At 35.7% G+C, this 27,500-nt stretch overlaps 1 protein-coding gene across 2 annotated transcripts in view; it reads right to left on the bottom strand.

Moving 5' to 3' along the window:
• Positions 1–27,500, bottom strand: part of GRIA2 (glutamate ionotropic receptor AMPA type subunit 2) — a 96,246-nt gene that overhangs the window by 3,408 nt on the left and 65,338 nt on the right. For both annotated transcript variants that reach the window (XM_019473145.1, XM_019473144.1), the window contains exons 7-12: positions 20,226–20,393; positions 19,837–19,941; positions 19,020–19,130; positions 17,679–17,885; positions 16,801–17,171; positions 12,077–12,275 (exon numbers count right to left, since the gene is read on the bottom strand). In XM_019473145.1, coding sequence (XP_019328690.1) covers positions 12,077–12,275; positions 16,801–17,171; positions 17,679–17,885; positions 19,020–19,130; positions 19,837–19,941; positions 20,226–20,393 — 1,161 coding nt within the window. The remainder of the gene's footprint in view (positions 1–12,076; positions 12,276–16,800; positions 17,172–17,678; positions 17,886–19,019; positions 19,131–19,836; positions 19,942–20,225; positions 20,394–27,500) is intronic.

Below are 27,500 nucleotides of genomic sequence, written 5' to 3'. Positions count from 1 at the left end.
TGTCAGTAGCACTGGAAAACTTCAGATTGCTCCACAGAGGAAACTAACATTGCTGTGAAACCTGAAGGGAACATTAATAGAGAGGCACCTGTTTCAAGGTTGTTCTTATTTGTAATACTCCGCATGCCTCACCAACTCAACTCAGCAGGTCAGGGTTTTCTTTCAGAAAGATTGTTACCTGAAGTACACTTCTTTTGCTTTAACCAATTGGTAGTTACAACTATAATTGGCAGTTTTAACTACCAACTGATTGTTATTTTTTAACCTGGAAAAAAATAGAGGAAAACAAAGTTTGCCACCTAGATGTCACCAAAAAGGAAGCAGTGTTATCAAAGAAACAGCAGGCAGAATGGGACATATGACAAGTCAGGGTCAGCAACAATCGCCAGTCAGAAAGAGTATATGAAGCTGGATTTCTCATATTGTCACACACTCTACAATTCTAATGAAGAATTAAGAAAGCACAGGTTTGTATCATCTCCCCTTATGTAAGCTGAGTAGAAAACCTAAATGTGCTAACATTTCACATTCTATACTGTGTGATCAAAATATCTGTAGAACTACCAGGGTAGCTGACAATCAACCCTAAATGAATTTCTTAAAAAGACAACCTAAATCATTATATGAAGTAGACAATAAACTACTGCCAAATTTAACACTATGTTGCATGTAACTCAGCTATTATTACATTTCTACTTTGCTGTAGAAAACCAAGACCATTTGGTTTTGTAGTTATCTTAGTTCTCTGCGAGATATTACTATTATATGTGCAAGTATACCAAATCTGTACTATGATAAAATGTATTAGAAGCACTTCTCTACTAGAGACATCTTGTAACATACACTTCGCAACTGCAATTCTGCTATAAATATAACATCTATAACCATACCTTTTTAAAAATAAATGATTCAAATATAAAAGCATCAGTAATGCCCTCACTATCTCCCAAGGCTTCACTGTTCTTGTAGTACAGCATTACCATTTTCCCAGACTTACCCTTATTTTCCTGTCCAGAAATGTAGTCTAGGAAGATTCTGAGGCTCAGATTTCTCCATGATCTCTGTATGTCTACTAGTATTAAAAGTTCTGGCAGTACTAAGAACCACTGAAAGTTTTCTAACATCTAAATATTCCAACTATTACCAGAATCTACATGTACATTGGCACAGATGGCGTTTTGAAAATTCCCTTGCAGATCAGCTGTTGCATATGCTGATCTGTTGATCTACGCATACTCAGTATACCCATTAATATCAAAAGAGTTGGATATACTCAGCATGACCAGAATGACTGAGAAAAATAACTGTGCACTGAAGGCACAGTGGGTTTCTCAGATTCTTGGAACATCTGCCATATTGCATATGCACTGTTCTTGTTCCATCCAAGAAGATCCTAAAAAATATGATCCTAAAAACTAGGGGAATCCTAAAAAATGGTATACTGCAGCATCTTTGAAAAGCCAGTTCACAAAGTAAACTATCACTATGTACTATAAGCTATCAGTAAAAATCCAGTATTGCACTTTTCTCTGCCTATTATTTACTTGATACATAGATAGATACAGGTAAGTGCCTCTAACAGATAGCAAATGGCATTCCATGCCTGAATGAGACTCCCACCTGCAGATGCAAGTCAGTCAGGCCATTTAATGTCTGACAGACTCCATCAACTTCCCCAGAGCATATAAAGAAAGTCTAAATCCTAAGTGCATAGCTTTCTATCATCTGTTCCCCGAGTCCTGCTGCTGTTGCTCACTTCCCTGGAAGCAGAGCTATCGGTGTTTAGCTCTGCAGGGTGCTCAATCTCCTCCGTCCTTAGCCCACTCAGGCTTGGACTCGAAAGTCCCCAGCCTCATATGAAGGAGCTCAATCTTCCCTGAAATCTCATTCTCCAAACTTACTTTCTAATTGAACCCAGATGCTCCATCCCATTCCTACCACAGGTCAACATTCATTTGGCAGCATACATCCAACTTGCTGCATGGGATTTACTACTACAAACTAAGCAAGGGTCATTAAGCTTCCGACGGTGTTATAAAAATGATTACAGTGATACTTCATGAATTACCATAGGTTTGCTTTATAAAGGGGGAAATTTAAAGTTGGTTTAGAGCTGTCTTACATGGTCTTACAGACGACATACATCCAAGTGCCCGTCACTACAACTTTCATTAGAAGGCATTTGGATCCCATGTTGTAGAAAAGAAGAGCTTATGCTGACATTTAAAACATTATTTTCTTCTTGTACAAACATTCAAATACTAAACAAATAAGCATTCTTTATTCCAGTTAGGTAACTGTCATGAACAGGTTCATAAACTGACCTAACTGCCTTTTGTTATTCCACTGTTTCCTGGTTTATTAAAACTACCTTTTACAGGTTGTGTTATATATCAAACAACAGAGGTCTAGCAAGGTCTGTTCTGCTTTTGTCATTCAACCTCAATAAAATGCAGCTCCCCATTTCCCATTGTCACTTCATAGGAATCTGATCACAACACGTAAGTGGGATGGATGACAGAAGTCCCAACAGACTGAGGGGCTGGTGCTGGACGGCTGAATGGGAAAAGGCGCAAGGAACAGATTTCCCAAATGGTCAAGTGTTAAGAAGAAACCTCCCACTAGATGGCTCACAGGGTCCTTGCCATATAAATGAATGCAGGAATACCTGACCCAGCAACCCTGGAAATAAAAATCTGTAATGAAAAACGTCACCAGGAAGTAGCACTCAGAATTTGCCATGACCGCACAGCCCTCTGCAGCCATGAACACTGAAGAACATCATGCTGGAATTCATACAGCTCACAGTCTTGATCTCTACCTAGTCCTTGGCCTAGTCTAGACTCATGAAAAATTAAGAGCAGCAATGAGCCACCACCTAAGGGATACTTGTGACTTCTAAGGCTTTTGTTTCTATTGCTACACAATAGCAACACATTCTGTTTTCAGAACTGTCTCATTTTATTTCCTTCATTATTTTGTTTTCAGGATGTCTTTTATTTGAAAGGTAGAGCTAAAGGATGTAGAAAAGGGCAGTGTTAAGAGACCTTCATCTAGCATTCTGTTCACACGCACACTCACTCATAAAGCCAACATTATCTGATAGTTAAAAAAAAGCATGTACACTTATGCCAATTCAAATATATACCTAATTCAAATTCATTCTGGAAAAAGCAAGCACATTACACTCTTATTTAAATTTGGCCAGTGCCATAGTTGACCATATATTTTGCAAAAGATCATCTTCATTTCCTTTAACTGCACTTGGAAAAGCATGCAGTCGTCAGCAACAGCGGACTAAACCATGAGGAAACAGAATTATTGTGAATGCAGGATGCCCTGTGTGCAACTTAGGTTTTCACATCTCTTCCTTATATACTCCTTCTTTAATGGCACCAAAAATCTAAAAGGACGGCAGTGCTCCATAAGAAAACCCCATAACTTTTTGTCATGCAACTCAAACAATGGAACCATTATAGATTGCTATATTATTTGACTACAAGAATATGGAAATAATCTGCACTGCTCTTAATTACTGTGGTTCATTGCTATTGCAAGATGACACTTCAGTGTATACATGAAATGTTAAAAGCTAATCATAACTTTGGTATTACAATCAACACCAACATGACAGTATAAGACCCTAATATTCCCCACTATTTACCACTTCTATGAAAATACAATAACTGATACAAAAATGCCCCAGAAGCTACACTTTTTTTTTTTTTAATATCATGTCACCACTGGGCTTCATGACTATGAAAACTATTATTATTACAAAGTACACATTCCATTTAAATGTAAAATACTGCCTTCATTAAGAAACTCATTAGGAAATTAAATTATGCAAAGCTTTATCAAATTAATTAACTGTATTTTGTGGGTCATCAGATAACTTTTCCATTTTGTCATTCAAAGACCCATTATTCTTAAAATGGGGTGCTGTAATTAGTATGTCATTGACAGAAATAGCTCCTCAGACTATAACATTCTACTAGACGATGATCTTGTACTGCAGGAGCAGAACTTTAATTCTCAAATATGGTTTGTGTAACTATCTTGTTGACCTTCCACACTGAATAAAAGGACAGGAACTGGTATTGTCACCAGTAGCTAGAAAGTGTAACAACAAATGAATCTTGCCAATTTACACAGCAAATCAATTATTGATACATCCAAAAAACACAGAAAAGGACAAAGCTAATTTATCAGACTCTTTAATTAACTCAAGATTAAGTACTTCAAAATACTTAACCTTGTTTATACTGGGTGAATACTTAAATTAAATGGAAGATCTAAATTTTGTACTATATTGACTATTTTATTCAGTACTGGCAAAAATTCGTTACACGTTCTTAAGATGCAGTTTTATCGCTTTCCAGTTTCCATTACTTAATTGAGCTACTTAAAATACCTTTAATATATTTGGTCTTATTAGTAAAAATTGTAAAACAATGTATCTTAATAATTTCTTCCTCAAAAGCCTACTTAAAATAATTTTCTCCAAGAAGCCAGATATGAGAAGACACTATGAATGTGCAAGACAAGGACCTTACGCTGTCATCATATTCATGTGTTTTAAAGAGTTAAGCGTTCAAGAAGGCTTGTCTTACAAAGGGATGTTAAAGTTTCAAGACTGTTTAACCGCTGTTAAAATACTTGCTGAAATCACTCCTCCTCTGAGACTTCTTCATTTCAGTTTCAACAGAATCTAAATTCCTCCCCATTGTTCAGCATATTCATAAAATCAAAGCAGACCATTTCAATTTAATTTCATGAAAAACTCAGATAAATGTCACACAAACTAATTTCTACAATGATGACCCAAATCCTTCTGTTCTTTTTAAGTGCTGTTCACAAGGAAAATCCACTGTCCACTCCTAGAGCAAACTTTAATGCGATAAACCTACTGATACAGGGACAGCTGTACTACAGCAATGTTGCAGTATCTACTACAACAGCTTTGCTACACCTCTGTAATACAAATGTAGATTTGTAAGCAGGATCTTGATTTCACCAGGGCAAACCTGAGAACATAAAGGAAACAGTATGTAGTATAAACTGAACTGAAAAAAAAAGCAAACACCAGCAGATTTTCAAACCTCACAAGTGAAAAAGAATGGGAGAAAGGAAAGTATATCTGCTGTGTGGTGGGAAGAAACGCAGAGAACAATGACAATCTACACATAGGACCATAATCTAAATGTATACTTTAGCTTTGGTTTTGATGAGATTAACGTAAAGGAAGAATAGGTAATAGGAATGAGGGTACAGAAATGGAAATGATCAAAACAAGATGGATGCAAAACACAAATAACTAATTGCAACCATACTGGGAGCGGGAGGATAAACCAAATCCCAAAACACAAAAGCACTTTCTCAAGCAATCACAGATTCTGTAGTGAACTGCAGGTGCTATTACCAGAGTCTAGAACCACAAACACACTGCCTGGACTTAACAAGAATGAAAAAGTATTCAAAGCAATCGCAGCTCTTTTGGTCTGAAGTACTGCACGGCACGCACAGCTTCAGATGATGTTTTAGAGTGAAAACATTTGGATACAGAAATGACTAGGATTTGTAGGAAAGGAAATTGGGATATGAAAACACATCAAGCCAGACAATGGGAAATTATTAATTTTTTATATATCTGAGAAATGGAAAATTCTGAGCACTAGAATGATAGAAATGAAATGAAACTTTCAAGTTCAAAAGCACGGTCCAGCACTTTGGGACCAATAAGAAAATCTGCAATAAAATGGAAGACCTTCAGTTGGATACAAACAGAAGAAAGGCTGATCTATCACTATGATCAAAATGATTACCATCAAACACTGTGACACAATTGGGACAAAAAGAAAAAGAAATACTAATGCCTTTGTACAAAGCATTGCTGAGACCTCAGATGGCATACAATGTACACTTCTGTTCACACACATGCAGGAACAATTAATTCAAACTACAACACACACACACAGAGAAGAGCTATGAGATGATTGGGGATCAAAATGCCTTACTTGGAAATCAAGAATAAGTATAGTCTTGTTGATAGAAATGAAAGCTTAGAAAAAAAATACTTGTTCTGTATTAATGCATCAGGAAAATAAACACCGAGAAGAAAAAAAATCTACATAATAATTATTAATGTATTGTAACAACTGAGGATAAACTAGTTATAAATACATTCAGGCTGGAAAATAAAAGAATGTTTCTAACCATAGCAAGAGTGGTATTATGGAATGATCTGCCCCTAGGAGTAGCGCAAACGGAACTTATACTCATTTATACTTATTTTAGAGTGTATCAATTTAAAAAATAAATTACACAATAGTGGAGAATCTTCAAACCATACTGCTGCAAATTCATTTGGGCCCAGCACAAAATTACCTACCACACAGCATACTTTGATTAGAACATCTAAGAAAACTTGATGAAAATTTGAAAGAGAAGATCAAGGAACAATGTTTCTTTCATCAGACACAATTTGTCCTTACAAACAAGGAAGGAAAATTCTATTAGAAAGGGATAAATTTTATTTTTAATAAATATTATGCAAATACTAATTTGAAATTAAGCTTTCTGAGTAATATATGTAACAAGGTTTCTGAAGCACCATGGTGTTTTGGTCGCTATGCTCACTGAGCTGTCTGCAAAAGACAGTATTTAGGGTAATGTGGAGAGAGAAAAAAATGAAACCTGGAAAATAACAAAGAGAGATGCTTTGAGGGAAAAAAGGACATATTGATTACTACAGTCTTTCTTTTAAAATTACTTTCACAATGGCCTAAATCAATTCTTTTGTGTGTTGCCCAGATGTAAGGACCTCAAAAAACAAGAAAACAACTGAAAATTAATCACTTGAACCCTCTAGACCACAAAAAAGTATAACCATATCTTCATTAATATCCTACTGGATGCAAAGGGCAGTCTTCCCATTATCTCAGTGCTCAGTATTTCAGCTACATATCTTTTTTTTCTGTCAAACTTAAAAAGCCAAACCCATCCTCTCTAATCATATCTCCTTCATTGATTCATGAAATGCCAGTCCTATAGTCCCTGCCTCTTAAAGTACCGAGTCGAGTCCATGGTAGAAGTTAGAGATTTCATAACTGAGTCTTTTGTCTCCTTCGCTTCTGAAGGGCTTTTGTGGAGCTAGTCAAAATTTAACTCTGAAAACATATGTTCCATAACTCTTCTACATCTCAAACTTCAAAAATTGAGGCTGAGGGAGGATTCATAATTTTTTACCTCAATTCCATTTAAAAAAATCAGAGTGTTTCTTCTCTTCTCACTGGTTTTAGAGATTTCCTGTGGCATTTTTTTTAGAAGCTTGAATATCTTGATAAGCATAAAGACAGATTGAGGTTCACAGAGACTGCTGTATGATTTCTCTCTTTTTGCATAACCTCTTGTAATACAATCACCAATTTAAATACCTTCATAAGTTAAAAAAAAAAATTTCAAAGTACTCATAAATCTAGAGGCACTGGACTGTGTTGAAGATCCTCAGAAAAGACAAGAATACTAATCTTCAGGCCAAATTTTCTTTGCCTCCCAACAGACAATGCTTTCGCAGGAGAAATGACTCAAGGGGTCTTGTCAGCTCTTCTTATGTTTCCTCCTGGCTTTTCACTATGGAAGAGGACTTCTTTATAAGACAGCAAGGATTATCATCCTTCTGGCATTTTTCCCATGCCCAACTTTTCATTCTGGAACTCTTGCCTCTTAAGCAAGAATAAGCAACTCTTCCATAGTCTTTTCAGTGAAAGCTAAAAAATACTTCTTTGTTATGGAGCAGTTCTGCTTACTTTTACTTTGGCAGAGGATCTACTCTTAAAGGCCACCAAAACAGTTAGAACGAAACAGATTGGTCTGTCCGTGTCACGCTGTTGGTTCAAAAATAGGCACACATAAAAAGATTTTCAATAAAAACTACTGCAAACAGAGAGAATGTAAATTAGTCTAATTATTGCTCTGCATGTCATTTTTTCTTTTTGAGATGCCTTCTTACCTTACACATGGGACTAGTTACAATTCATCTTTTAAAGTGGAAAAAAAGGTAGCATGATCGATTTCATTTGTCTATCAGGTTTGTACATATTTTTGATGAATAGAGCTAGGCATACAGCAAAAACATGATGGAATTTTAAAAGTAATTAGCTTTTGTTCTCTTTGTAACACTTTGATATTAATTTTCAATATGCCTTCAAGCAGGTAGAAAGCATGGAAATGCTCCAGCGAATGTTAAGCTTGCATACTTACGCAGTTGTACTTTCATTTCTTTCTTCCAGTGCCGTAGCCCATGAAAGTGACCAAGGCAACTTCAGGAGTTAACACATGTAGACAATTATTAAAATTTAATTTCTGCAGTGATAGGTGAGCAGTAGTCTATCTTCTTGGGTTAGTGACTTTATTTTCCCTTCAAAGTTCAACTATGTGTCTTGGCTAATGCATACATCAACTGCATTTACAGCAGCTGCTGAGAAATCACTGAAGGTAAAAATACTGTGTGACTGTGGATAGTGTCAGAAGTATGTATCAAAGTGATGAAATTCCACTGTCCCACCATTTACCACTCCATCAGGTAGTATCTGTGATCTGACAATTATAGAGATGATGCACCTGTACAAGATCAACTGAAATGACTCCTGGTTCTTCCAAGCTGTGCTTGCAGTCCTATTCACATTCTCACCACTACAATCCACTACTGATTTGAGAAAAACGGTGCACTTCTGGAAAACCACAGCCACACACATTTTCTTTGATGTTTTGCCCATTACTTCAGGTTGTAAACCCAAGAGAAAATGCAACAGCAATGTGCTATATATCTTTGTTTAGGCTTTGATTTGCACTAAGAACTCTAAAAGCACTATCCCTAAGGCAAAGGCACTAGTAAGTATCAGAAGTAGTAAGTATCCCAACTTAGTGGAACAGAACTCTGAAGACTTGGATCGTACTCGCAGTTCTGCTAGTAGCAACTTTGAGATCTCCTGAGGAAAACTACTACACATTCTGGTATTTACAAATATATAATTGAGAGACCTGACGGATCTGCCATCAAAGAAAAATTGTGTATCTATAACATTATTATAAGAAGTAATAGTCTCCTGCTGATGTTTACCGCTCAGCAAAGCTCTGTCATTACCTTTTCGCCTTTTTTTTTTTTTAAATACTGTTAAATCCATTATTTCTGCACTGATATTTTCTATGCAGGATGTACCAAGCTTCTGCTTCTCATCTTAAAGCAGCATTAGGAACACTTGAGTACAATGCCTTTTCATCTCTTTTTCTTGGTTATGTTTCTTGATTCAGTGCCAAATGATGTTCTACTCACTGTTGGTAAGAATATCTCCTACTAGTCTGTACTACCTTTAAAGCTACGGAGTATGTACCTAAAATAGGGTAAAGTGCAAAGGCAATACATCTTTTGTCGTAAATGCCAAGGCTGTTATCTCCAAGTCAAGTGATACGGACTCGCTTGTATGCTTACTCCCATACTATGTGTAGGGTGTGCGGTGAGCCACTATCTTTCCTCCAGCTGGGTTTTTCTAACCTATATCTGGATTACTCTGTTCACCATGGTAGCCACTGGAGCCAGCCACAGCCACTGAAGACATGAACTAGTAAGTACCAACCGTAGGTGGCTCAAAGACTAGAATCCTAAACCAAAACAAAGAACAAGCTAATGTGACGTCCCTGACATATCCAGACTGATGCAACATCTCAATGAGTTCATGTCATTTAAGCAGTCATAGAAGCTGGACAAAGACTTGAACCCACCTCTTTCAATTAACATCGCATACATACATCCAGCTATTCAGGATAGGATTTTTCAGCTAACTTTCACCATCTAGTTTATTGCTGAGAATTCCTTTTTGGAAAATGCTGAGAAACATCTCTTTTTCACTTATGTAAAGTATTATCAGAAAACATATTTTAGTAGCAAAGAAAATTCAGTTTACTGTTCTCATCCCCAGTATACAACGATCCCTAATTTTGTGCTGCTCCAGGAATTAGGGCTCTACTACTGAAGATTTAGGTCCAGTATACATTCCATCAGTAGAAAACAAACTTGCAAATAATACCACTTCTTGAACAGAAAACAGACTAACTGTGAAAAAAACCCAAATGTTTCTTTTAATTCATGACAGTGATAGAGAAAAAGCCAGTCCATTTTAGCTTGCTGCTAGGAAAATACCAAAGTTGTTTCCAGCAGTTCAAAGAATTTGAGTCCTAATTTCAGGTCATATAAAATCACACATCCACTCCAATCCAGTCACCATACAGAAATACTCTGGGTGAAATTTTAGTCTCCTTAGTGCTAGAGACTGCTTTCACATTGCCTTCAGCAGAAAGAGTTTCATTCTTGAAACTTGAGTATCAGGTCTACTAGAAAGAAATTCTGACAGCTGTTATTTCTTGAAAAATAACTGGGCAAATTTAAGTGATTTTTAGCAAATAGTAGATAGAGCCATCAGGCTAAGAAGTTGCATTACACACAATGCACCAACTTGTTTGTGATAAAAATTGCTGAGAAGACATTTCCAGAGATCTTTATAGCCCTGTTTGTGCAGAGCCAAAGCTAACTTAACAAAAGGTGAAGAATATGCCCTCACAAAGCCTTCACCTGATTTTTACAAAAATAAGTTATTAATGCTCAGGTAATCACCAGAAACACTAGTTGTGTAAAAGCGTAATTGGAAAGATGTATATATATGCTAGGAGCATAAAAACTACATATTGATGCATGCACATACAAATGTGTGCTGTTTTAAAGGAAAGCCTAAAAATCTCTAAAGAGAAACTATTCAAAAGAACTGACCTACTGTTAGTTCACATTCAATCCCCAGTATAGCCATGATCTAAAAGGTTTACGCTCACAAAACCAGAAACACGTGCTTGTATGCTTCTGAACGCTTCTAAACACTCTTAGCACAAACCCTATCTCATTTTTACTAGCTTACACACCTGATGTTAGTTTTGGTTTAGCCAACAGGAGTGAAGTCAGCAGCAGGTCTTATTACTGGACCTATCATCAAAATCCGAAAATAATGCTTTTCTACAGTTGAAACAAGTATGGTTCCTATTTAGTACATTACCAGTTAAGTATGCATTACAGGATCCAGTGAAAACCATAATCTAGCAGTTACTGCTCTAACTATACAATACATAAAAACTATTTGTGAGAACTTGTTTCATTTCACTTTCATGGCAGGCTACGTTTGAAATGTAAATGCAATATTTATAACTATTTTAAAATACATTTTCTTTAAACCTAACACTACCATCATCCATTGAAAAACATGAAAACAACAGGTTTTTCCTATTTGTAACACTTTAGATCCACTTTCATCTTACAGGGAGAGACACACAGAGCAGACAGACAAAGCAAAACAGTCACAGTGTTTTTCCCAGCAGCCTTAGCGTCTCCCTCATTTACTGGATGGATTTCACCACGTTAGCTGGTGTCTCAAGGGCAGCCTGAGACTCACACATTGGAAGTCTCATGCATTTTTAAAAATTGAAATACACAGAGGTAGAAGGTGAGGACTGACAGGCTTCCGAGGCATTACTGTAATGCAAATACAAATAGTAACTGTTTTCAAAAGCAGGCATGGATTTACTACAGCAGCCAACAGGGTTGTGTCCCATTCCCCATCCGCAAGCTTGAAAAATCATGTGAAATACTTATTAAAACATGACTGTGCACCTTCCCATGTCCCTGTGCGACTACCTAAAATATAGCACAGATATTAAATAGCCTTGCTTATAATTGTTAGCTCCTGTCTTACAGCTTAGATGAACGACATCAACTCCCTTCTCTGAACATATCTTGTTTTTTACTTTACAGTGGAGTATTTTTTAGGTAATTCCTTGCAGCCACTTTGCACTTATATTTATGTATAGATAATAAAATGTAAAGATAATGAATAAACAAAACCACTTATACTTGTGAGTTAGGCTGCACATACCACATTTTTATAGCAACCTTTTAATAAAGCCTAGGGAAAACACATTTACATGAGTGAAGACCTATTTAAAACAAAACAGAAATCTAAAAAGTAGAAATTCTTACCCTAAAAAACTCTTTAGTGGAGCCAGAATCTAACGTCCCATAAGCAATTTCTGTTTGCTTGGAAAGATCCTCTGCACTTTCAATGGGAGACACCATCCTCTCAACCGTCAGGAAGGCAGCTAAGTTAGCCGTGTAGGATGAGATTATGATGAGGGTAAAGAACCACCACACACCTCCAACAATGCGCCCAGACAGGGATCTAATAACAAGTATGAAATGGATTTGTAAACTGAAATGAAAGTCCTAAAAAGGAACACGTTATCAGTTTTATGCAAATGATGCATTAGACTATAAGGAAGCATTTCAGGCTATCTCGTAGTGCAGCTCTGCATTCTAATCAGATGGGAATCAATGCGTACTCCACTACATCTCCCAGACTTTGCTGAAATCAGGACTCCAGAGTTTACTTTAGGGAGAATTTAGTGATCCAGTTCTTCAAAGTTCCGAACATCCTGAAAGGAAACTGCTCCCATCATAATGTGCTATATTTAACACATAAGCTTGTCATTCCCTCTGAAGTGAATTTGTATGACATTATGAAAAGGATCAAACAAAACCAGTGAAACAGTGCTTTCAGATAAACCAGTATGCACTTAAAAATTAAGTGCCTTTAGCTTGCTTATTTTCCTAAGACATTCAGACAAAGACTGATTTCCACAAAACAATGGCTTATGCTGCTGAGGACAATCTATACTGAGAAACAAATAGCATTATTTGCAATAAAAACTGGCCCGGGGAATATCCATAAACTAAAAAGTGCACACAACTTTTGAAAGATACAAGCATTTAACAAACTGAAGACTGGACATGAAACAATCAGTGATAATACAGAAAAATGGTGAAGAAAGTCTATTTTTAAATAATAATAATAATCTGATGTTTTTAACTGCAGCAGGTGGGCTCTTATGGATCTTTGTTTTGCATCTCCTGCTCAAGAAGAGAGAAGAGAAGAGAACTCAAGAAAATATATAAAACAGTATAGAGCACACAACTAGAGAAATTCAATTATTTTCAATACTAGAAAACTAACAGTAGAGAATTATTGATACTGCCATTATTGTCAAACTTGACATTTTTTTTAATGATCCTTTAAACTTTGAAATTACTTACTACTTTGTTTCCAAACAAGACATTATAGGAAGGAGTACATAATCTTTGGAGATGCGCTTAATTATTTGGCAGAAATGTGCATGTAGTTGAAAAAGTCTAGTACTAAGGCGTTGCAGTAGCTTAGGTATGTCTTGATGTGTCTCCTCTATCTATTAAGTAAACAAATTACAAATCACTTACCCAGCCTACTGTACTGTGAATGAGATTTCAAATTAATTCTGACAAAATATTTATATATATAAAGATATATATATAACTATATATATGCACACATTAAAACATGATAGTTATGTAAAGCGGATTTATTAAACTGGGAACAAAAATAAATAGAACTGATTATGGAGAAATTATTTTTTACTAATTGCTATTGTAAAAAATCTCTGTGATAATTCAGACATGAAAAGACTTCTTCCATGTCACGACAGACTCTACTACATGAAAATCAAGTCAGATAAGGTCCAGAATATGTTATTAAAAAGGACCATAGAAAAGAAATTATTTCAAGTTCCTTTTAAAATGAGATGTATTCTGCAAACATGCTTTCTGTCACCTTTGAAAAAATATTATATACTTATTTTGACATTGATGTAATCTGAGTACAAAATAATTCTACAATTAAAAGATTGATTCAATTATATGATAAATATACATCTGCAAGGTAAAATATTTGACAATGTATATTTAATAACTGCTGACTTTATGGCACTTTATACTGTATTGATGACATCAGCTATAAATGATAATAATCTTCAAAAGCCCATGATCTGTCAGCTAACAAAGTCGCTACCGATTTTGTCAAAAAAGAATAAACTCAATGCCAATCCAGACATGATGGTCCCACATGACATTTTAAAAGTAAAATTTTTTTGAGCGTCATTTGTATTTAAAATTTTCCCATAAGGTCTGTCCCAGTTAAATAAATAGTTTCTTTTTTTATGTACATTTCAGAAAGTTTCTAAAGATTGATAATTATACGCTAGTATGAATCCATAATTGTACAAGCACCTCATTCATCAGGTCATTAAATACTAAAATAACAATTTCTATGCACAATTACCTAAATTTGTGCACCACACTTTATACTTACAAAGGTATTACATGGCAGTACTGAGCGTACATTCACATCTCAAAAAAGATGAGGAAAACTTTGCTGAATTGTCATTATCATACCTTCTATCCTATCCTATCCTATCCTATCCTACCCTATCCTATCCTATCCTATCCTATTTCTTTATAACAATTTCTATGCACAATTACCTAAATTTGTGCACCACACTTTATACTTACAAAGGTATTACATGGCAGTACTGAGCGTACATTCACATCTCAAAAAAGATGAGGAAAACTTTGCTGAATTGTCATTATCTTACCTTCTATCCTATCCTATCCTATCCTATCCTACCCTATCCTATCCTATCCTATCCTATCTCTTTCTGTGCTACATGGCAACATGGGGATTGCTACTGCAGACCAGTTTCCAGGTGGTCCAGTCTTACTCAACACCACCTTCTATTTCAGAGTCAGGAAGCCCTAGTTACTTGTCTACAATTCTTACAGTGGTTGTCACTTTTATTAGAGAAATGATAGTAGCAATAGTGCAAAACTTAACTTCACAAAGACATTTTGCTGATGTCTGAAGAGATTCCTTTTCATATCTGCTCTAATTCATTTGCAGGGAGTTCAAATTCCACAGTGATGGTTTTGGTGCAAGAACAAAAATAACTGAGGTGTTTTCAGCCCTTTTCTATTTTTATAATAAACAGATAATATACAAACTAAGCGCTTTCCTCAAAAATATGCTTGTAATGAAATAAAGTGCTGTTAAACACCTCACTGAAACTAAATCTTGAATCTCCAAAATGATTAGAGTTTCATGCACCTTTTATGGTGACCATTTACTATCATTATTCTTACACCACCTTTCAAAAGTTATCAAACCATGCACAACAACTGTCATGCTTTAATAGCCAGTAAAATAATAATATAAAGAAAGATCATTATTCTACTATGGCCTTGATTCAATAAAAATAATTTTGTAGCTAATGGAGGACTTTGCGGACAACTAAACCTGTGCAGTGTGTAATCAATACAAAAACCTCAAAGGACTGAAATTAACACAGCTTCTCATGACCTGAAACGATTGCCTCTCTTCACTGTCTCGTTTCTTGAATACAATTCTTACGGTGTTATATGCCAAATCTATCGCATCGTTCATCTTACTGTGATACGCCAGCCTTTACACAGAATTGCTAAAATACTCACACAATAAATGCTCTCTGCAGTTTCTGCAGTAGAACAACTTGAAAACCTGCTGTTGCCTTTTGGGATGCACAACTTATATCTATGAAATGCTCCCTTGGTGTGATTTATTTTGCACACTAGCCATTAGATTCACTAGAAATTGACCTGTTCCCTGTCTTACTTTAGGATGTTTAGAAGAAAGTTAAATTGCTTAGTATAATTAGGTAGGTCTTCTGATTTGATTTCCTTAAACCCAGTTGCCCTATTTCACTTGTCACTATAGTTCCTTCAAGCAGCAAGTAGTTATTTACTTACCTACTTACCACTTTGCTGAATCAAGGCTATAACCACTTGTGCACAAGGGAAATAGAATATTTAATGAGCTGCAAAGGAATAAACTTAAGTGCTTTACAGTTGTCCCTAATAAAGTAGGTGACAATCCATGAGGAATTAGGCATTTATAAACTGGACCTTCAAATTCATTTTAGTGATATCCTTTGTGACTTTTCTAAAACTAGGCCATGGAAAAACAGGAGTGTTTTGCAACTATTCACATGAAATTAGAGCCATCACATGACTTTTATTTCAGTTCAAGGTTCTCCTGTAGGAAAACCGTGGGTTAATAACTGTGTTATGATATGTAGTGAGATTTAGAGGGAAAGTGCTGCCTGTGTAGTTCGTGACTAGTATGTTACCCTTTCTTCCCATTACAGTTGTTGTGAACCATATGCAGTCAACTGTAAAATGGGAATATGCAGCAAAAACACGGTACCCCTCCAAGAAGGCATGGAATGACTTGAACCTTATGCATTTTACAGTCTCTGCATGGTGTATATAACTTCACTTAGCAAATGTATGATCGACGTTAAGACAATATCGATCAAATACATCATTACCCTATGTCACAGACAACTGCTTTTATTTCAAGGAGTTTTGTGATTTTAGGGAGGGAAAAATCATAGTAATTAATTTCTTTCCGAGAGTGAAAATATATGCACCATAAACCTCCTCTGGCTGAGATGGCTGAGACCAAAAATGCACAAAGTTGAAATGGGCGAGTAACCAACCTTGGCGGTACCCCTCCAAGAAGGCATGGAATGACTTGAACCTTATGCATTTTACAGTCTCTGCATGGTGTATATAACTTCACTTAGCAAATGTATGATCGACGTTAAGACAATATCGATCAAATACATCATTACCCTATGTCACAGACAACTGCTTTTATTTCAAGGAGTTTTGTGATTTTAGGGAGGGAAAAATCATAGTAATTAATTTCTTTCCGAGAGTGAAAATATATGCACCATAAACCTCCTCTGGCTGAGATGGCTGAGACCAAAAATGCACAAAGTTGAAATGGGCGAGTAACCAACCTTGGCGAAATATCGCATCCTTGCTGCATAAAGGCACCCAGGGAAAACCAGAGACTATTAAATATCCCAAATTCATTAGTTGATTCATTAGTTTGCGTTTCTCTTCCATCTTCAAATTCCTCAGTGTGCCACTCGTACGGGCTAAATCTGCTGACCAGGAATAAAACTACACTGACCCCAATGTAGGCAAAAACAATGCACATCCAGATTTCATATGCTAACGGATCAAGAAATGAAAACACTCCTGGCTTGGACTTCTGAGGCTTCTTGATCATTATTGATATCCCCAGGCTCATAAAGGGCTTTGAGAAGTCAATCACCTCTTCTCTCACCAATGTTATAGTTAATGGAGCGATTGCAATATCGGCTTTCTGTAAAGGAAGAAAAAAGCAAATAATAGCTAATACAATGATCAGAGCAAAGAATGGTTGTTTCTATTGCATTTCACAAATGGAAAATAGGACAGCAGAGACACAGGTAACATGCGTTTTACCAAGAATGTCCTATGGAAAATTTCAGAAATTTTTAGTTGAAACTCTTCTTACTGAAATACATATAACCATATGGTTGGCATATTCCAAGCTTCCCTTTTTCACATGCCCTTTTAAAAGTATACGACATTTAAAAGTGTTAGTAAAGAACTTTGCCTTTCACTTGGTCAGAAGGATGAAATACGCACTCACTTCCCCCCAACTTCATTTGCATTTAAAAATCTAATTCCATGCTTTACTTTCAAAATTTTTCATGCCAACTCAAGTTACTAATTCTCTGTCAAAGGAATTAGATAATTTTTCATCTACTCTACAGGGGAAACTAAACCAAATCCCACTCCTTCCATCAGTCATCTTTAATGGCTTTATTATAAAAGATTTTCTTACCCCATAAACAAGTTCTCCAACCATCCCATTCCAGATTTTCGTGTCTGCATCCCTCGCCCCATACTTGCCATCCCCAACAATTGTGAGCTTATATTTGAATCCACAGTGTTTAGCAATTTCTGTAGCTAAGTCCACACAATAGCCCTCATATCGATCATTTCCTTCAAGCATTTCATGATTTTTCTTCATCATGACGTATGGGGACTCCTGCACAGAAAGAACTTGCCTTAGCTACTTCGTAAAGAGACAGATGTATCAGTTGTGCACTTCATAGATCAATACATTTCCTTTTACATGTGAAACAAAGAGAGAAGATAACATCTGAATCATACATGCTATGTCTATGTTAGCTGTTAATTATTAATGTGACATGTCCTTAACACATTTAAAAGCGGCATTCTCCACAGTCATATACAAATAACAATACTTACAGGTATAGTGATTCCCAGCAGTATGTTAATAATGACCATGAATGTTAACAGGAGTTACGCATTCAGAGAAGAAAGAGTAAGTCCCAAATCAGTTTCTTTCTCTCATACAGTTTGGATGGAAGAAGGCAAAGGTATTTAGTTGCTTTTGTTGTTGTCTTAATACAAGAAAATTCTTTCCTATTTCACAACCACATCCTTCCCTGGGAAAACACTTCAGGGTCTCCAGGCTATATCTTTATTGAGTTACTATACAAACAATAGGTAAGATATCTATAACTATGCAGTAAAGTTCTGTCATCAGCAAAACTCGTGATGAGTCATAAGTCGCATTGAAGTAATGTATCTCCTCTTTGCTCAGTTGTTACCAAACGATTCTCACATCCAGTGAAATTCCTAATCTAGCCTGTGACTTGTCCAAACTGATAAAGAAGCTGTGTAACTTACAGAAAAATGCTGTTCTATGACAATACATAATGTTATTTTCTAGACAACTAGAACACAACTTTTAATGTTTTATTTTACACTCCACCAATCCATAGCAGCTACAATTTTGAAGCATAAGAACCAGTCTCTTTCCTGCTTGGCAAAATCCATTCTCTAAAACTAACACTATGGTTCTGCCTTTCAAACAAAGTTCTCTCCTTTGAAAGCAGGTATTTCATTTCCATTTTCAGGTCTAAAAATTCTAACTTTCTAGGATATTCAATCAATGACTGTTTGTCTTCTACAGAACAAAACCGTATACTGAATCACATACATTTCCTTAGTTTCCAGATTTTATTTATGCATCATAATGAGTAACAGGTCACAACCTCAAATAATAAAAGACAGCATATTTAAACTAACATAATGATGAGAAACAAACCACTGTAGGACAGACTGTCTTCTGACAAAATATGAGGTTAATTACCAAAATAGTGGTGACAATAATAGTCTTATTCTCTAGTCCTGAAGATTCATTTCCAAGAGGGCCATCAAGAGGATTCACAACCATTTTGTCCACTTCACTCCAATATCCAATCTAAAGAGAGTTTATAGGATGCACAGACACGAGTGAATATGAACTTTCATAGAAAAGGTAAAGCATGTTATTACTATGCCCTTGATTTATGTTCACAGAGAACTATGGATTTACCAGTGTAAATATTTCTATTTATGTAGTTAAAGACTATAGAAATAGTAACAAGGTTGAACTAATGACATTTGTTCACGTTAATTTGTCTAATACAGGTATACCGCTTTCATTCACATATTAGCAGGTTTTAGTATCAACATCACACACTGTAGGATTGAAAGGGTTATGAAATACTCCAGATAGGGAGACACGAGAAACTGGCTTTTCTGAAAGGTTTGGAATTAGAGCAGAAAGATAATCACATTTAAAGAAAGATCACTGAAAAGCTATATTCTGTATTTGTCATTCAGAAGCATATTTCCCCAATTACTGGCTCACATTTAGCAATTCAGATCAGAAAGCAAGAAGTTTAATCCACAAAACTGAAAGGAAAATACTCTTACATAGTACTTACCAGAAATAACAACTTGTATTTGTTAGAAAGAAATAATACATAATTTTACTTTGACCCGCAAGACCATTGTAGAATACACCTATGAATAAATGGTATCACAACTCATGCTTAATTTATTTATAGTGTTTCATTACCTACCTTAACCTGTTGCTTAGCATGGTAAAACCTTTAAAGACACTGTAAGACAATTCAAATTACCTTCCGAGGACCAGTACTTTTGAGTTCCATGATGTTTATTGTAAAATTGATTCTCTTTCCATTCTGATCAAACTTTATATTCCCTGTTAGACCTTCCACCTGAACCTATATAGACGAAGATGAAAGTAGTAGAAGAATTAATTTTGTTTCTTTTTAGAAAACGCATTTTGTATTTCCATAAATGATAATTGGTATTTCAAAAACATTCAGTTTAGACTCTTTTCCCTACCCAATATATCATCTTAGTATAAGACACATTCTTGAGGAGTTCACTTCCACATTATTCCCAGCAACATCCAGGGAGGTTAGGAGACTGGAAGGTTCTTTTCAAGCATTTATAGAGTATTTCACATATGCACTCATCCCAGCATTCACTCCAGGTAAGCTACCTGTTTCAATGCCCTTTCTATTTCTACACCATGACCCCAGGGTACAGCTGGATTTGCAAGACAATCTCCAGCATTTCCTCTTCTGGAGATCTCAATCCTCTGCTTACGCAAATTACGGAAAGCTTCTGTCATCACTTGAACAGCATCATAGGTCAGAGCAGACGTATACTGAAAAGAAGTGAAAATATTTAATTAAAAACCAGCTTCAGATTCACTACGTCTTCCAATCCTCATTAATCCAACACAGAAATATATTAAAAATAAAAAGGACAGTAAGATATACTTGAAATCAGACCAGTTTTTCTTTAGTTTGGAGGTCACTAACCTCTGAAGGGCACCTACGTAAATTAATGAAGTGTTCTCCATCAGAATGGTTGGGGGCAGTGCTAATAAGTCTAAACTGAAGGTTTACAGCTGTTTTCAGTGTGAATTACATTCCTTTCTCACTACAACTGTGTAACAGTTCTGTGTGCAGATATGGCTGGACATCCATGGAGGGAAAGGGGGAAAAAAGAAATAATTTCCACTATTTAACTTGTGCTAGCCTCTAAAAATAAGAAATTGTTCCTTTGATAACACTCTTCATGGAGATGCATTTATATACAGATCTCTAGACTACATCTCCTCACACATATATACACACAAAACCAAACAACGTATGTTTGTATATATGTGTGCTTAACTTTTATCTGTTAAATATAAAAACTCAGGGGTAGCTATTTTCAAATATGCAATATGTTGTCAACACCCTGCAAAAACAGGTTTTGGGCTGAGATGTCTGGAAGAAGAAGTGGTGCCCCTCAAAGAACAATATAGGCAAGGAAGAGCCCCACATTCCTAGTCTGATAGGATATAAGGAGCTTTACAACTTTTGAGACATCAGAGAAGAATCTTGCAACCACATGCATCAGAAGCTGGGACTAAACAGTCAAAAGCAGTTATCTTCAATGACTGGAAAATTTTACATCTTAACTAACTGAAGAGAAACCACATGTGCATGTACACCGAGGACGTTGTTGGATAGGCTTTATGAGTCCAGAACATTGCAATTATGCCAAATTTAAGGGACATTTTTAGAAATACGGGCCAGAATATAACTACTTACAGCCTTATGAATGAATGCAATGATCCCTATGAAGGCTATTAGATGCTGAAAATATATAAACTGTAAAGCGGTGAGAAATGATATATCGGCTCTTTGCTTCAATGGCTCAGACTTTAATGAGAATTTTAATTAGCTAGCTCAAGTCATGCAGAAGGCTCTTGTAATTGTAACCAAGGCAGGCTCCTGAATCGAGGTCATTTTTGTATGCAACTGTTAGACCTTGGAGAGGAAGAAAAGGAAGGTGGAACTCTTTTTTCAGATGTATAAGCTTACTGGGTGACTAATGTGAATCTTCTCAAGAAAGTTTTCAGTGACTTGTACAGAAATCTTTAAAGGGATCAGAACAGCAGAAGAATGAAGTGAAAGACTTCCTGGAGCTGATACTACCTTCTACTACTGGAGCAGCAGTGATTAAGTGGTGGACATGGATTTGGATTTGGAGAGGAAGAGAAGGTAACAGAGAGAAGAGAAAGGACCCTTACTCATTTTTTGGGGGCTAGCTAGCAATACTGCTTTAATTGCAGCTCTTTGCAGTACAGAAACATGTACCACACTAGTGTTTTGAGAAACTTTGGATACAGCACTGTCATTAACCACTGAAACATACTTTGGGTAGCAGAGAAAATAAGAGCTTGAAATTGAGAAGTTATAGTGCTATCTAATTCAGTTATCCTATGTTTAATTTGATCATTGGGATATGTTTAATGTATTATCTCAAGAATATTATCCCTATAGTATCTAATTACTGGCCTGAATATTCACAACTCAGTCATATATTCAGTTTGTGTAGAGCTTTGCCTATTAATATATATCTGTACGTGTATACATGTCATCACATATATAAAGTTGTCGTGGTTTAACCTCAGTTGGCAACTGAGCACCACACAGTCGCTCGCTCCCTCCCCACCCCCCCGCCCCCAGTGGGATGGGGGAGAGAATCGGAAGAGTAAAAGTGGAATATTTTGATAACTTTCTGGAACTTTGATAATAATAAGCTGATTTATTAAACTATAATATAATGCACTGAGGTGCCAGATTTTATGTTATTTGCTATGAAACACAGATAGCATGCATGTCAGATGAAAAGAATTCTCTCTCTAAATAAATGGCCTAAAGATTTTATGTTATTTGCTATGAAACACAGATAGCATGCATGTCAGATGAAAAGAATTCTCTCTCTCTAAATAAATGCCCTAATTGCCAAGAAGAGAAAACACAAGGTCCATATGCGATTTTATTCAATTTAAATGTAAAATGTACTATAGACCTTAATAAACTTTGTAAGCTGCAATTGAGAAGATGAATTTGAAAATTAAAGACAAACCGAAATCATCACAGACTAAGCAGAAGATATTAATCATGTGCTGTCCAGGAAAAACTGGCAAGATGTTGACTTTTGTAACTTTAGCTGTTGTCTAGTAAATCAGAAGATACCAGAAATCTTTAACTAAAAGGCCCAGTAACGTCTTTTGTACAATCAGTAACTGAATCTTTTGAAGATGAAATTGCAGAAGACGCCCCCAGAAGCACAAGATTTTTTTATATATGTATTTTAAAGCTGTAAGATATTATAAAAAGATTTAATCCCACAACACTAGCCTTAGTCCTGCGTTTAACCCAATGCCTGTCAATGTGCTGAAGACACAAAGTTGAGAGATACACTTAGAGATCTAAAATATAACATTAAAAGAATTTACTTGAGCAGTAGAAAAGAAATGAAAGTGTAAAGACATAGATGAAAAAAAAAAAGGGAAGTATCCTGAATCACAAGAAGTAGAATTCTTTCTCTCTTGATTTGGATATCTGCAATGCCTAAATCTGTCCTTGACATACTAGTTGTTTTTTTACAGTCAAAGAAGAAAAATAAGCATTTTAAGGTGTGATTCATTTGGCCTATGTTAGACACATTCTTTAAGATGAAATGAATCGTGCCTTAGATTCCATTAATTTGATCTCCAGTGACTTCTGAGACTACTGGAGGAGTCCAGGGCAATAATCTTAGATACATATGTCTACACTGTAGACACACTAAAAACAAATTAAAACGACTCAAGGGGACTATGAACTAGCCATTTAGTCCTAATCTAACACAACAGTGAGAAAGACAAACAAAATAGGATATTTTGGGCAGAGACCGTACCAGCAGAGTCAAAGAACACAGTGCTAGTGTAGAAGACACCAGGGAGAGTTCAGCTAGAATGGCATATGCAGCTGAAGCAGTGTTCAAGAAGGCTGAAATCAGTCTGAAACCAGCACAAAGAGGGTTCCTCACCACGTATTGGTGGTGAGGGGGCCTGCTATTGGGAGTGATACAGGAGAAGGGACACTCTGTATCACTAACAGAGGTTAAGAGAAAAGACGTCTAAAATCAGATACAAATATTTTTCCTTGGAGGAAGGTAAGATTCAAAGGGAGGTAATGCAGGAAATGTTCCTTGTTGCAAGAGCAAGTGGGTAGAATCAATTGGTTTAAGCAAATGTTCAGTATTTTTCCTTATATTTAAACAATTTAAATATACTTTAATACCAAGAAATATACATCAGAGGCAATAAATATATAACAAACTGTCTTTGTAGAGTGTGGGTATATTAAATGTTTGGCTTACTGCAGTATACTAGCAACTTTTTTTCCAACGGTTCACTACGCATTTTATCACGTTGTTTGTAATGCTTCAGTAAACTATACACAGACTAAACTGAGATATCAAACGGTGTCTTGTTTTAATAAATGCTACAGCTTTATTTTGCTGTGAGGGTTATATTCAACAAAATCTCTCATCTGAGTTTCATGCATTTTTTCCACAACGAAGTAGTTCTCTACTTGAGTGTTAGTATATACCACAAAAGCAAAATTGCCTTTTCATTGTGCTTTGTACCATAATTGTGCTTTTTGGTCAAAACATTCACAAAACTCTACCGAACTGTTTATAATTTCAGAAGTAACTGCTAGAGATTGGTATATAGATATAGAAGCATTCCTACATTTTTATATATAAAAAATGGGTATATACATATATAAACCCTCAAGCAAAAAGAATGAGAGACAAAGTTACTTGTCAAGAACTAGTAAAGGAACTTTAAGTTTACTTAAGTAAAGGAGCCCAGAAAAGACCGAATGCTTGCCTCTTCCTCTTTGATCTTTACATTAGAATGGAGCTCTTGTGAAAACAGGCAGCCCTTACAACAGACTTGCTTCCAGCTGAAAATAATCGTATATATGCAAGATACTGGAAATATCAACGGATTATTTGTAATTTTTTTATACCAATCCTGGTCCTGACTAAAAGGGGAAGAGAAATAAATAAAATGTAAAATTACCAGACCTTTAAAAATTTTTTTTTAAATTAATCTCAGTAAAGATGACGTTAGAGATCAAGCCCTATTTATCTTAACAAATAAACTATCTTTATTAAATTTTGTTTCCAGAGGTTGTAGAGTCAGACCAACTTGTATTTTGATGATAGCCTTTATTTAAATGCAATTCCAGCATTCTGTGTGCACAAAACAGCTAAACAAATAATACGTATTTTTGCTCTGAAATGCCATAATGTTTTGGGCAGAACGTCAGATGCAAAGAACGCCTTAAGCAACCTGCCACCTTAGAAAAATTAAAGTGTTCAGGTCCAAAACTGCTATCCAGAAAACCTGCTGATTTTGTGATGTGTTTAAGTTCTTTAGGTATCTCCTTGTTTGGTTTAGAAAGGCTGCTTTCTGGGCACACCCAGAACAGCTTTGTTTTCTAGCCCAGTAGCTAGGCACCTGCCTAAGCCTACACCCCTGGAAGTCTAACTCCTATTTGAAAAGCATGCTCAGAGCACATGCAGCAGACACTGACAAGACTGGGGCACTTGAATTATCCTAACACTCCCACTGTAGGATATTTATAGGGGAAAGTGACCTTCTTTTACTCCTTTTAAAACTGAATAAACGAAGATCACAAGATTTATGAACCCCAAGGTGCTTGGCCTTTCTATCTATTTCACCTACTACTCTAATAGGAAGGAGATTCCAGGACTGTAATTCCTCCCCCAAGATTACTTCCAATCCAGAAGAACACTCTTCTCACTAGTCACCAGAGGTGCTAATTCAGCAGAAAAAAAAAAAAGAATGCAGTTACCTTGTTTTTTTTTTTTTTTTTTTTTTTTTTTTTTTTTTTTTTTTTTTTTTTTTTTTTTTTTTTTTTTTTTTTTTTTTTTTTTTTTTTTTTTTTTTTTTTTTTTTTTTTTTCTGTTTTTGATTTTACACTGAGGACAGACGTTTTAAAATACTTTGGTCTTTCATTAGATTTAATGCAACGGCCAAAGAGAAGAGCTAATGCTACTGTAAAACAGATGTTTCTTCACAATATCAGAAAGATGTCAGAGAAGAAAAAAATTATGGATCTCAGCAAAAGTCTTAGCAACAAAGTGAACCCTCTGTCTTCCAGGAGGAAGCAGAACAATGCCAGATCTTATTAATGGCACTGGCATTTGGATCTACTGAAGCTCCAGACCTTTCTCCATTCAAGAGAACAGAAAGTCAGCATGCATGTCTTACACTCGTTCAGGAGTGTTAATACAGAAGTTGTGTGGGAATTTATCCCTTCCATTACCCAGAAGGTCAAATTAGTCTAACATTGTGGCCCCTTATTTTCTGAAAATGCATTACAGAAGAGCTCTGCCATGTCAGACAATCTTAGAAATCCTTTGACCTTTGTCTCAACTAAGCCACCTGTGCCCACCGAAAGATGGGCAGATGCTTTCAGAAGTGTCCTGCCATTTTACTCTGGGTCCACCATGTTGTTTTGTCTCAGCTTTTGTTGATCATGGCAAATGGATCTAAAGCATACAACTGGTGAGGTGATTCAACGTTGTTCGCTCAGAGAGTGGTCAGTAATGATGTTATAGTGCAGTGCACTGCTGTACAAGGCTTTTATTTTGCTGTTGCTCCAATAATCACATATAAGCAATTTAAGTCAATGAAATACTGAAGCAGACACCAGCTTCTGCAAGGTATTCTCCCAGCCAGTGCCATTAAAAACAACATGGCAGTTTTTTTGCTAGTATTAAAAAAAAAACCCAAAACAAAAAACAAACCACAACCAAAACCACATTCACAGCTGTAGCCTTTTTTAATAAATCTATCATACTATGTTGCAATACAAAAATATCTTTCCTTTAAACACTTCTAAATGAGAAAGTGTATTAAAACAAGATCTTGAAAGGAGTACAGTAGCTTTTAATGCAAATCGTCACACTGTACCTTTTTTCTCTAACTCATACCTTTCCTTCTCCCTCTGAAAAATCCTAAATAATTAAAAGTAAATAAATCAGGAGGACACCTAATCTCTCCTTAGAGTAAAGGCAGAAACAACTCTAAACTATTCATAATTTACATATTTGTACAAATGTAAATTGTACATTCACTGCATTTGTGTAACAACTTCTTTGAACCTCAAATCATGGAGGTTCTTAAAATCTCCAGTCATTACTCAATGGCTGAAAAGTTTACTATCGAAACTCACTTCTTTTTATTAAGTTCCTTAAAAAGTCTATTAATTCTTGCCCTATTCTTTTCCATTTTCTTAGAAGCTTTTTAAATTCTCCTAATTCTCAAACCTAAAGCTTACTCCTGGTGAACCTTCTATCACCAAAAAACACACAGAGCTTGACAAAAAATTAAAACCAATTACTTGGAATCCACAGCATTTTACTTATAAAAAAAGATGTTGTTGTCTTCTAATCCATGCTACTGCCTGTGGAAAATATACATACTGACAAAATAAATAAGATTTTACAATTATTTGTGTACTCTTACTTCTAACTTTAAACAGAATGCACTTGCAAAACAGCAATGACACTGATTATAAAATGACCTTTGTTTTACTGTAAACCACAAGGAACATATGCCTTTTTAATCATCACCATATGAATACATAAAACCTTTTTCTTCAAGGCTAGGCTAGAGAAAAGTATGTCACTCTTCACTGTGTTAAACATCAGCAGGATCCAGCAGCAAAAACTGAAGCCTATGGTTATGATAGTGAAAATAGACCAAGTAGGAAAATTTAAAGCAGAGGATGAGAACAAAATGTACAAATATGAAGGTAAAAGACTTCTCTGAAAAATCATGCTGTAAGAAATGGATTTGAAAGAGCTAGTATCAATGTTTAAAGTGTTAAAGTTGGGGGGG

The sequence above is a fragment of the Aptenodytes forsteri genome, unplaced genomic scaffold (assembly GCF_000699145.1).
Source record: "Aptenodytes forsteri isolate BGI_AS27 unplaced genomic scaffold, ASM69914v1 Scaffold6, whole genome shotgun sequence".
Lineage (NCBI taxonomy): Eukaryota > Metazoa > Chordata > Aves > Sphenisciformes > Spheniscidae > Aptenodytes > Aptenodytes forsteri.
Note: the sequence above shows the minus strand (reverse complement) of the source record. Positions and strands in the feature narration are given on the sequence as shown.